The 11227-nt window shown below is 53.1% G+C and overlaps 3 protein-coding genes across 3 annotated transcripts; 2 read left to right on the forward strand and 1 right to left on the reverse strand.

The window, feature by feature from the left end:
* Window positions 1-4505: 4505 nt before the first annotated feature.
* Window positions 4506-7183, forward strand: MRS44_018219 (uncharacterized protein; the record flags this gene model as incomplete). Its single annotated transcript, XM_065616416.1, has 5 exons — window positions 4506-4758; window positions 4922-5620; window positions 5683-5981; window positions 6031-6381; window positions 6671-7183. 5 exons carry the CDS (start codon window positions 4506-4508, stop codon window positions 7181-7183), a joined length of 2115 nt encoding a protein of 704 aa, XP_065472488.1.
* Window positions 7184-7381: 198 nt separating this feature from the next.
* Window positions 7382-8346, reverse strand: MRS44_018220 (uncharacterized protein; the record flags this gene model as incomplete). Its single annotated transcript, XM_065616417.1, has 3 exons — window positions 7382-8043; window positions 8130-8159; window positions 8205-8346. 3 exons carry the CDS (start codon window positions 8344-8346, stop codon window positions 7382-7384), a joined length of 834 nt encoding a protein of 277 aa, XP_065472489.1.
* Window positions 8347-9810: 1464 nt separating this feature from the next.
* MRS44_018221 (uncharacterized protein) lies at window positions 9811-10702 on the forward strand (the record flags this gene model as incomplete). The annotated part of the gene is made up of 2 exons (XM_065616418.1): window positions 9811-9929; window positions 10030-10702. The coding sequence occupies 2 exons, from the start codon at window positions 9811-9813 to the stop codon at window positions 10700-10702; spliced, it is 792 nt and encodes a 263-aa protein (XP_065472490.1).
* Window positions 10703-11227: the final 525 nt, after the last annotated feature.

The raw sequence follows: 11227 nt of genomic DNA on the forward strand, positions 1-11227 counted from the left end.
TGCCCAGAAGAAAAAAGAAAGAAAGACTGTCATCCACTGCAAGACTTTCCAAGACAACCATTTCCTCTGGTACCCGCAGGATTGGGAGGGCCTTTGGTCTCTACCCTGTTAACCGGCATGGAACATGCTTCCACGATGTCACGATAACTCCTGAGATTCAGGACTGCCCTGTGCCACGCCCACGTCGCCAAACTTGACAACAGGACCAAGAGCTCGGTCTGCTCGACTATATTGACTTCAAGAGATACGCAAGCCGCAGATCCCTAGGCCTGAACGTCTCCAGCTTTGTAGCGACACAGGCATCCTTAGGCGCTGCCTCCCGATGCGTCCGTAGGCAGGAGCCATTTGGAAGTGGTTTGTGGGTGGATGCTATCTAGCTTGCGGCTTCAATCTTTACTCTATGCCAGTGAGCTTTCTTTGCTTTCACAGGATATTACAAAAAATAGGTCAAGATCTAACAGTTTTACAGACTTGGTCATACCCCCCCGCGCCTCCCGTTCTTATCACCCTTCCCCCGACCTTTCCGAGCTCAACATCATATGGAACCTCCTAGCCGTCCTCGAGGTCTCTCAGACTACCCCCGCCGCAACAGCCTGCCTCTACTTCCCCAGAGCTCAGTCTAAGCAGGCCAAAACGCGCAAGCGTAATGCCAGACCTTTTCTCTGGCTTTTGGCTGCCATATTCCCCGTCTCAGCGACCGACATAGGCTTGATAACAGTTCTTACCATCCAGTCTGGCAAGTTACCCGACGCTCGGTCCGTGGCGACAACGATCCTATATACCCTCGCGCTCCTGTACTAGATCGACTCTCTCTTGGCCCTGAAGCACGAAAACAAGGAGGCGGGGAAGCCGGCCTGACATGCCCCCCTGCGGTCCTGTGCCACCATGGTCTTGTAGGAGATGCTCTTTATTGTCGAACTTATAGCTGTGCCCCGCCCCTCGGAAGTTGATACGGTCTACAATGCCGTGGCCACGGGTTTCCGATGCTTCCTTCAAGTCGCTCTTCTCGTCATGTTTGCCTGGCATGATAGAAGGGGCGACATCCGGTTCGGTAACAGCGCCGATGGGGAGTGACAGCGGCAACGAAGGGGGCAACAAGTCCACATCCTACAAGGCGGAACCGCAGTTCCAGCGATGAGACCCGAGCAGTTGGGGGTGTCTTACCGTGGGTGAAGAAGTTCCGCATCTTCCTACCCTTGATTAGGCCGAGTAGCTTGCCAGGGGCGACACTACATTTGGTCATTGTCCTGCAGCTCCCGCGGTCCGATGTAGTGATTGATCCATATGTGCCACACATAGCAAGAGCTTCCGGACGGAGCATTTCTCTGGCGTTCGACAACAAAGAGCCAAACCCAGCCTAGCAAGATCTGGGACCAGTCTGCGAGGATCTGGACTTGCTTCTAGCCACCAGGCTCCTCCGCTGGAGTAGCGGGATACCCAATATACGGGCCTGCAGATGGCAAAAGTTCAAGCATCATGCGACGAGCAGAAGCGGACGGCCATCCTCGCACACTTACTACACCGCAAGGCGGCCTTTCTCAACGTGGTCAACCCAACGAACGTTCCCGGAGTTGTTAGCCTGAGTGGTTCCTTCTGGAGCGCACTGGAATCGACCCTGCTTGAAACTATACCACAGACCATCACGTTCTACAATGCCAGCACTACTAAGTTTTGATGTTTCGGGTCGCGCGCTGCGCTGGAATGAGGGATCGGCGTCATATTGTGTATGCGCACTGTCATCCCCTCGAGCTGCGCACGCATGTCCATGTTCGCTGTTCATATGACGGCGGAGCAAGGCACGGAACGACGACTCCAGTATGCGCTTCAGGGTTGGCAGACCACAGTTTTATGGCAATATTACTAGAGGACTGGACTGAGTTCTACGCCGCACTCGATTCTTACGGAACTAGAAGCCGTCGCAGCCGGAAGGTGAGTCAGGGGACGAAGCAATCGAGTGAATCCCCAACTTGAGGCCTGGGTAGGGACAAAGACTACTTTTAGTTTATGCATTCTATAGTGGTTTATGGGCTCATATTCTTCTTCTCTTCAATAGTTTCGCTTTGGACGACGCCAGACTCGGTCTTATTCCATCATAAGTCTCTCGTTGCGTTGGAAAATGACATGACCATACCAGTAGAATCTCTGACCCTCCGACAAGCACTATTTTCAGTAGGAGCTGCGGTATCATCCCTGATGTCAATGCGCGCACAGGTTAATGCGTTTGATTCTCACTAGTCCAAGTTGCAACAGCATGGACCCTAGGATGGTGTGGTTGAGAGATACATGGAGAGGTAACTACATTTGTCCACGATCACGGTGTTTGGCAGCCCACTCTTGTATCCCTCAAGGGAAAGCGCCCATTCCATCCTTATACTTCGGCCTTCCCCCGTGTGTCTTGAAATAGCGTTCCCCCCAGCTCATGACAGGTTGACCCTCAAAATCAGGATATTCGCTCCTACTCCCGCACGCAACACCAACATCGTGTACCATAGCCAGCCAGTCGTCGTCCTTGGGCCCCCCAATCGTCTCGTTTTCAGAAGACCTCTCTTCTAATGAAACCTTTTCGAAAGGGTTCTTCTCGCACGTGCTATTCAATTTCTCGACGAGTCTCTCGAACATTTTGTTCGCTGAGGGGCGCTTGTTTTCATCCACTTTATACTTGACCGACTCCGCGATGAACTCTAGTCGTTTGTTGATAGCTTCTGCGGGGTTTTCGACAAGTATCTCGCGGTATTCATCCAAATCAACACACTGCCCCAGCCGAGCATCGAATGCAATAATCTGAGTCCAAATTCGCAGGACGGCTTCATCGGGCCTCTTTGGAGCGGACATTTCATGCGCTATGAGTAGAGAGGTCAGCAAAACTGTGGTACAGTAACCTTCGGAGAAGCTTGCCTTGGCAAAAAGGAGCAACAATAGAGGATAGACAGAGTGCAATAATGTCGGCCACAAAGTGATAATATGATTGTCTGAGCGGTAGAAGAGAAGGAGAGTTTGGGGATGAGGAGAGAGAGCAGTGTCAGTTGGGTAGGCGTGACTCTTAATACCTCTTCAAGGTACTTCCCTTCTGACCAGGCTGTGGGGATGCAGTAGCAGAGAGAGTGACATGCCGACTGCCGCGGCGCCCGAACGGAGGAAGCAAGCCCTCGGGCTTTCTGAGCATGCGCTGGAGAGCACAGGTGTACAATTCTTGATCGGAGTAAAGGGAATTGGCTCATAGACCGTGGCCTGGCAGGGGGCGGGTGAGCCTCTACCCATCTTAGCGCTGTTGTCTCCTCAGCCCAGTGCGAGTAACTCGGGCACTTTTGCCTCATCGAGCTTGCTCCACCAAGCCCTGTTTGTAAATCAAGTCGGGCCACGTACCGCTCTCCAACTGGTACCTGCTCCTGGGGCGGCGCCTAGGTGTTGATGCGTTGTGGCTTAATTTGTTCCCACGAGCCTGACACATGCATATTGTAGTAGCCACGGCTCGGACAACGGGTCAATCAAGCAAGCACGCTTACATTGGCTGCGTAGAACCGCAGGATGAGGATGAAAGGGAACAAGTCCTGCCGCATACACCGGTCGTGCTCTCTGGGTAGGCTACCCTCTCTCGTCGCGGATGTCCTCGTTCAGCATTTCCTCAGGATTGTCTACTCGTGCCTGGCCCATAGGCGGGCCTATTTCGCCCACCCCCCAAACTGTTCTATACTCAGCCACCCAGCGCAGCCCAAGACGAGCGTGAAGCTGGCCTCCCGGCACGGTCACCACAACGAGGCCTGCCCCTCGTGCACTCCAAACGATACCGGCGGGTTCCTAGCGTTTCTTGTTTTAGCTCCTCCCGACCTCTCCCGCTTTGCACAAAAGAGAGGGCGTGTGATGCACGTCGGGTATGGACTCTCAGCCTTGGGGACAAGGTTCTTGTGACATACCTCCCCACCACATCCCCGATTTTTAGCTCCAACGCCAAGATAACCCCTGGGCGCGCCGAGCATGGGGGCCCACTAAATCCGCGATTTTTAGCGTGATGCCAAGGCCGCGGGGGGTTTGCCTGATGGTCAGGGCCCGGGCACCCCCGGACGCTCATCGTCGCGCTAAAAGTCGCGGTTTATGTGGGGCCTTTTGGATTGTCGAGCTAAATCCGTCTGATTGGGCAGGATTGGTCTCGCCCTCGCTTCCCTTCGATCGATACCTTGAGCAATGTCTTGATCTGGGCCCAACCGTGAGCAATATGGCGATAGGTACATCGTTGCTATTGACAGGCGGAGCTCAGGACCTCGCATAAACCCATGTTCTCCTGCGGTTGCCTTTTTGTTCCCTCGTCTTAATCCACCTCTCAATTCTCACCGGTCTTTTTTCTTCCCAGAAATTGCACTTCGACTACTCCTGCGAACCAACTCTTTGACAGGCGGTGGTCCAGGCGGCGTGATTGCTGTCTAGCTCCAACCCACAGAGTGCGGCACACCCCAAACCGACCTCGGCCCTCTTGTCGACTAGCTGCCTTGCCAGGGCGACGGTCAGTTCTAATGGAGTGTTTGACAAGCCCCAATGCGTTGACCAGGTGTCCCAAGCGTGTCAGGTTTGACTCTGAGTATGTTGACAGCCTTCCTACATGGGCGAACGGCCACGAGGGCAACGGCAACGACTACGGCAACAGCATTGGATGGGACTTTCAAGTCTTTGACTTACCTGCCGAGCTTTTGACACCAGCACCTTCGCCGGATTCGGCCTTTGGCCTTGCTGAATCTACCAATCCTTCTACCCTACTGCCTCACCAATGTGAGTATGCGAACCATGTCAAGCTGTCTGCTCCTCTTCTACCTATTGCGTCGTCGCCTCCACCTAGATCACCGTTACCAACCAAGAGTTTTCATCAATTGTATGAAAGCGAGTCAAAATTGAGGCATGGGATGGTAGACCATTGTGCTGACAACCGTCGCAGTCAGATCATACTCTCCTCCCGACTTACGGGGCAAGCGTTCGCGTCCCCTTTCACAAGCCCCTCAACAACGCCGACTGCGTCTGTTGCGACCCAAACCAACTTCTGGAACTGCAAAGCTTGACGCGGAGCCTCAGAGAGCCACATCGCCTGATGTGAAACCTCTCGACAGTCCTTTCACTCTGCCTGAAGATTCGCCGGACATTTTACTCAAGCACGATTCCCCATACTCTCGACCAAGCTCCGGTAGAGTAGATGGTTTCATCAAGTTAAATTGGCCCCCATCCGAAACTTCAGGACGGCCGCCAACGCTGGGGATATCATCTCGATCGAAGAAGAACAGTAATCAGGGCACTCCTGCCTCCGGGCGCCTGCCATTTTGTGGTAGCAAGACTGCGATCTCCCGTGACCCGTCCGATATAGCAAGTGGATCTACATCATCGGTGACAATCGACAGAGACTGGACATTTGTGTCATCAGCAAACATCACGAGTCAGCAAACATGGGCCCAACCTCAGGCCCGACCCGCGCAGATCAAATCGATGTTTCCGTCGTCGCATTCTGGACTCCAGAGTCAGAAGGACGGGAGTCAGAAGGACGGGAGTCAGAAGGACGGGAGTCAGAAGGACGGGAGTCAGAAGGACGGGAGTCAGGAGGATGGGAGTCAGGAGGACGGATTTGACATGAGGCTACTCACATTCTGTACGACGAAACGGTTTCCCGTTCGCCCCTGTTCAAGCATCAAATACTGACATTGATGAAAGACCTGAAAAATTGGTATCCCGGACGGAGCGTTCTTGTCGAAACGAACCCATGGCTCCTAATCCTAGCGCAGGCATGCAGGAACACAGCTATTTCTGCAGCGATTGCCAGCGCTATCGGGTGCTTGGCTGGTATGTATATTTACGATTACCTAGCAGACGAGCGCATCCGGAAAGCAGCTTGCCGTCGATACACAATGGCTGCTAAGTATTACCAAGAGCTACTTAAAGAACTAAAGAGCAAGCGGCCTGGGGAAGGAGAGGAGTCTATTACCCTCGGGGTCGTTCTTTCCACAATTCATGTAAGTAGTGATCCCAAATCACTGTCCTTCAACTCTCACGCTATTGCAGGTTGTCCAGGTCCGGCAGCGCCATGGAAAACCTGGCTCTCCATCCTGGCTGGAAGGCTACAAGCAATGCAAACACTTTCTGCACCAGACAAATTCCGGTGGTCCGTTTTGGGAGAACGTGGCCGTCAAACGCAGTCACCTCCGCGATGCCTTGTCTGTCATCGTCGGCCGTGGCCTGATTTTTTCCCAGCTACTCGCGCCTCTCCCCGACGCAGATCTATTCAACCCACTGGAACAGGCCACGGAGTTTAACTGGCTACTTTTCGGCAATGAGCGAGAGACATTGGAGATCCATGGTGGATGCGGGTTGTCGACGAGGCTAATGCATAGCATAGCACATGTGTCGTATTGTGTCAGTTGCCTTATGCAAAAGCCAGAGAGTACTGTTTTCCAGGTGACACCGAAATACCTTCTCCTTAATCTGGAGACAACCCGACAGTGGAGCCGTGAATATAAATCCTGGGAGATGGCTAAAGAAAGCCCTCAGCCGATCGAATGGATTAGATCCAGGTCGAATATCATGATCACCGAATCAAAAGAGGAAGTGGCAGAGGTGACAGCTGAAGCCTGGAGGATTACAGCAATAATATACCTTTTTGCCGGCTTCTCAGGTAAGGACCGAATGAGACCTGCTGAATCAGTATTCCTTTGTTATCTTCGCTGCCTTGGCTCAGAAGGCCCACGGCGCTGACAGAAACCCAAGATTGCCCCGAAATCATCCGTCAGTTGTCGGCCAAATGGACGACCTCGCGAGATGCATTCGCATCATACCTACGTCAGGCCCGTGTTTCACAGCACAAGCACCCCTCCTGCCTGCATTCATCTTGGGTTTGCTCGCCATTGGCACCGACCACAAGAAGGTGTCGCAAACATGGTTTGAGCAAATCCTCAAGACACCGGTTCGAAGTGTAAGTGGAGATGTTATTTGCACCCATGACGATTTCTTCAAGGCCAGGATGCTAATGAGCTTGGATCAGAGCGTTCCTTTGTTGCTAGAGAGTCTGAAGCGCACCTGGTGTTGGATCGACAATGGTATCAAGACGCCAACGCCTCTAGCGGTTCTACCAGAGGCCATTTGTGAGAGGGATCCCTGGTGGGAAAAGCTCGTAGCAGCCATTACTGAGAGCGAAGGGGGGATTCTTTGCGTAGTATAGTTGCATTTATTGATAGCTGGCGACGTGGAGAGCCAACGCATCGGTTACCTCCAAGCTTCGAGAAAAATAGTGAGAGAGCCATGTCGACAACTTCACTGAACATGCGAGAGGGACTGGCAGAATCGGTTTGTTTTCTGGGATAAACTGCAATCGCTTTTAGAAGAGGACTAGTTTTTAACATCGCCCTGCGGGATGTCCCTAACTTTCCATCGGCGTTTTCCCAACCTCGCTCGAGTGCAAGGGTGAGTGATACGGCAGGCGTGCGAATGCTGCACCTGAGTCGTGGGCTCCAATTGGTGGCGCTTGAGTGACCGGAACGACCGGGAAACATTGTTGCCGTGGGTGCATATGAGATGATACCGGCTGCGTTAATGGAGGATGGATTGTCTGGTCGTATACCGGGCCGTGTGAGTAAGCTGGCTCTGGCCCCCACGGGGAGGAGCTGCTCGTTGAGACGCTAGCAATGGGGATTTCGCGACTCTCCTGCGGCGGTAAAACATAGGAAACACCGGGATCGAGAGGAGCAGGTCTCCTCGGCGCCATAACGTGCTGGAGTGATTGAACAGCGTCGCTAGGGTTGCTCGAAGGGAAGTGGGGGGTTGGCGTCGGGTCGGTCTGGGCTGCCGCGCCGCTGGTGTGTAGATAAGTAGATATGGCATCATCGGTAATGCCGTGTCGGTTGAGGAGGCCGCGAAGCTGGCGGTTCTCCTCAACCACCCTCCTGGCGGCCTGCTGGACTTCAGAGGATGCCTCGACGCCCTGGAGTTCGAAGACTCGAAGTCGTTGCTCGAGTTCTTGGAGATATTCTCTTCTCCGGGCTCGTGACCTCCTTTGGTTATCCCTTATCCGGGCAAGATTGGCTTTTTGCTATAGACAGGAAAATGCTAATATTAGAAGAAAGGGTCGAGGGGAAAGGTCGAGGCTTGGGCTAAGGCAGGCCACATACCGCCGGCGTTGACATTTCGCTGTATTGTGACTTGACAGAACAAGTAGTACAGGTTTCATGAGGTGGTCAGCTAACCCTGGAGATCTGGGGTCGGATGCTGAAAGGTGCTGAAAGTGGAGCGAAGAGCAGACAGGCCTGGGGATGGTGACGCCTTTTCCATGAATTCGAGGTGTTCTGTGACAGCCCGAAGATGTGGCTGCTTATGAGTCCTGTGCATGGTGTCCACCAACCATGGTTTGAGGTGGGAGAGGGGACAACAAGGCTTGAAGATCAAACGAGACCCATGTACAGCTTGTACAAGTGGCAACGGCAAACCGCCGCAAGGATCGGAACACCGTCCGGCTGTTCCAGTCAAGCTGAGACAAGGTGGAGGTAGCCACAACTTCAGCTCACAAAGCCCCCTTCCCCATTGCTCAACCGAGCAGCGTCGAGGTCATACATGCAAGACAATCCACTGTGGCTTAGGGGCAGCAATCATGGCCTAGGTTGAAAAAGCACACACATAGACACACTACCATGATTGAGCCGCCACCCTGCACCTTGCGCCGGGTTAGAGATTCACCGCGTGTGGTGGTCAAGATGATCAGTTGCATTCGCCAGCGGTCACTTTGCTGCTAGCCTTTTTGAACGGGAACAAGTGCCACGCTGAAGAGGAGAGGATTTGTCGTTCACGCTAACCCCCTGCGTAGGATGCGTACCGCCAAGCCTACTGCTGCAGGGGAGACAAGATCGCGCCCACAGTTGTGAGTGAGAATCAGGCTCCGGGGCGAACCACTCAAAGATACAGCATCCCATCATGGATGAACGGGCACGCGCCCTGTAGGCTGGTCGCCTTGCGTTAGCCAGCTCAGCGGCAGCCTGGCCAAGCCGAGCAGGCTTTTTTTTCTTTTCTTTTCTCACCTTGTTCCCACTCCTATGTGAACCGCACTCTCATTTTTATCTCATCTGAGAGTATCGGGTGATTTACGACGATTGTTGATGATACGTTTGGCAGCAGGATGAGGTTGAACTGCCACCAACGACCAGCCTGGCCCGTCAACGTGTGTGTTGCCTTAACACAAGCCTGGCTAATATCAATCATCTCGAAAGTCCTGCAGAAGAGGATGCACATGGTCAAGAGTGGAAGAATGGGAAGGCGAAAATATAGGTATACAATTTAACCACCCCCCTGTTTGTCTGCCTCGCTACTGCAGCTGCCTTGTGAAGCCTTCCCCTCCCACACTTTGCGAAAACGAGGCTCTAAGGGCACGCGGGACTCTTCGAAGTACTTAATAAGGCTCTGAGCTCCTTTTTTTTTATTTAATTCAGTTTAGACGTATGTGATTTTCTCTCAATAGCGAGCTACGCCCCTGATCTTGTTTGTCTCAATCTTTTTTTTTCCCTTCCATTTTCTCTCGCCACAAGGTTTTGAAGAACAACAGCAAGCCCACCCAACGATACTCATATACAGTAACAACCAAAAGATCAGGAAAAGAGAAAGGGAAATAAAGATTCAATTCATCTCGTTGTCGTACCTCAACGCCCGTCGACTTTCTTACCATCACCTCAGCCATCGTTGTCCCACAGGACTGAGACAGAGAGCAACTCGAGAAACTCTTCCCCCTTGACACGACAACACTCTTCTCCTCCCCTTCCTCAAACCAACCAAAGTTTTTGGTCGAGTTCTCATCGGCAGGCAAAGATGATGGCGAAGCCCTGGAACGAGCACCGTGCGACAATTACCAATCTATACATCCAGGAGGGGAGGACCCTCGAGGAGGTACGAGGCATTATGAAGACTAAGTACAGCTTCGAGGCATCGTAGGTTTCTATATTCTTGTAGAAAGCTACATAGGATCTAAGAGAAGATCACTGACATGCACTTGGAGTATAGCATCCGTTCCTACCATCATTGTCTTAGAACCTGGGGCATTGGCAAGTACAACAAGAAGAAATGCCACCAGCGCCGTCAGCAGTCGCTCAGGGCCACCCCTCCGCCCCCCTCGCTCTCTCTTCCGGCGCGCAGAAGCACCTCAGAGACCTCTGACCCTGGATCTTGGCAAGGATCGAGCTGCGCGAGCCTGCTCTCCGTAGGGCAGCTTCCCTTCCCTCCCAGTCAAGCCCCACAGCACGTACGGTCGCGGTACTTCGACGCCCATCAGTTCCCGGTGCCGCAATCGCCATCCCTGCCCGAAACCCGCATCAAGATAGAGGGCAAGGGCGTAGGAACGAGCTGCAAAGACGTGTTCATGTACCCCAGCGCAGCGCGACATCCTCCCCAGAGCGTGCTACAATCGTGCGTACCCCCTCATCTTCCACAAGTCCTCAAAAGGCTCCCAGTTGACAAGAGAAACGCCCCTTCTCGTAGAGACCTGCGCTATGCCTATGCCGACTCTGCACACTTGCCTGTCCAGCAAGCGACGCCGCCTCAGCCTCCGCCTTGTTCGATGCCACCCAGGAGTCACTGCTTGCACGACTACTGCCCGCCACTGCCGTCGTATATGCCTGGTTTCTCCTGCCGTGGCAAGGTGCAGTCAGGTCTTCGTGCCCCAAATATGCCTGTGGTGAGGGGAATGGAGATCATTGGGCCTTAGTGAATCTCCCTATCAGCTTCAATTAAGAAGGTCCCTCAGTATGTCTGCTGTCCCTCGTGCCAAGCTTTACTCGTCAAGCTCCACGTACACACTCCATAAAGACAAGGAAAATTCGGTGCGAGGCTTTTTGGTTAGAAGACGGAAGGAGCAGTGTTTCGAGGCACGAAATCCACCCATAGTTGGGCCACTCTCATTTCAGGAGTCCCAGCGAGACAAAGACAAGGCTTGGGCATCATTGTAGGCATGGTTACACTCTGTTGATGCTGCCTCCTTTATAAACACGAGAAGGAGCAAGAAGGCTGCCAATTCAATGAATACGTAGTTGAAATCTCATATCTTACACATCACGATTCATGTATTGATAAGAAAACTAAAGGAACACAGTGAATCTGTGAAGGTACTCCCCGTAAAAAGGTACTCCCCGTAAAGACGGAGATACGGAGCCACACGGCGCGGAAGGTGGAACCAAGCCCGGCAGAGACCTACCTCCGGATCCGGCCCCTACTTCTGTCGTCTAACAAAGCT

The sequence above is a fragment of the Fusarium solani genome (genome assembly GCF_023522795.1).
Source record: "Fusarium solani strain SB1 chromosome Unknown bctg00000015, whole genome shotgun sequence".
Taxonomy (NCBI): domain Eukaryota; kingdom Fungi; phylum Ascomycota; class Sordariomycetes; order Hypocreales; family Nectriaceae; genus Fusarium; species Fusarium solani.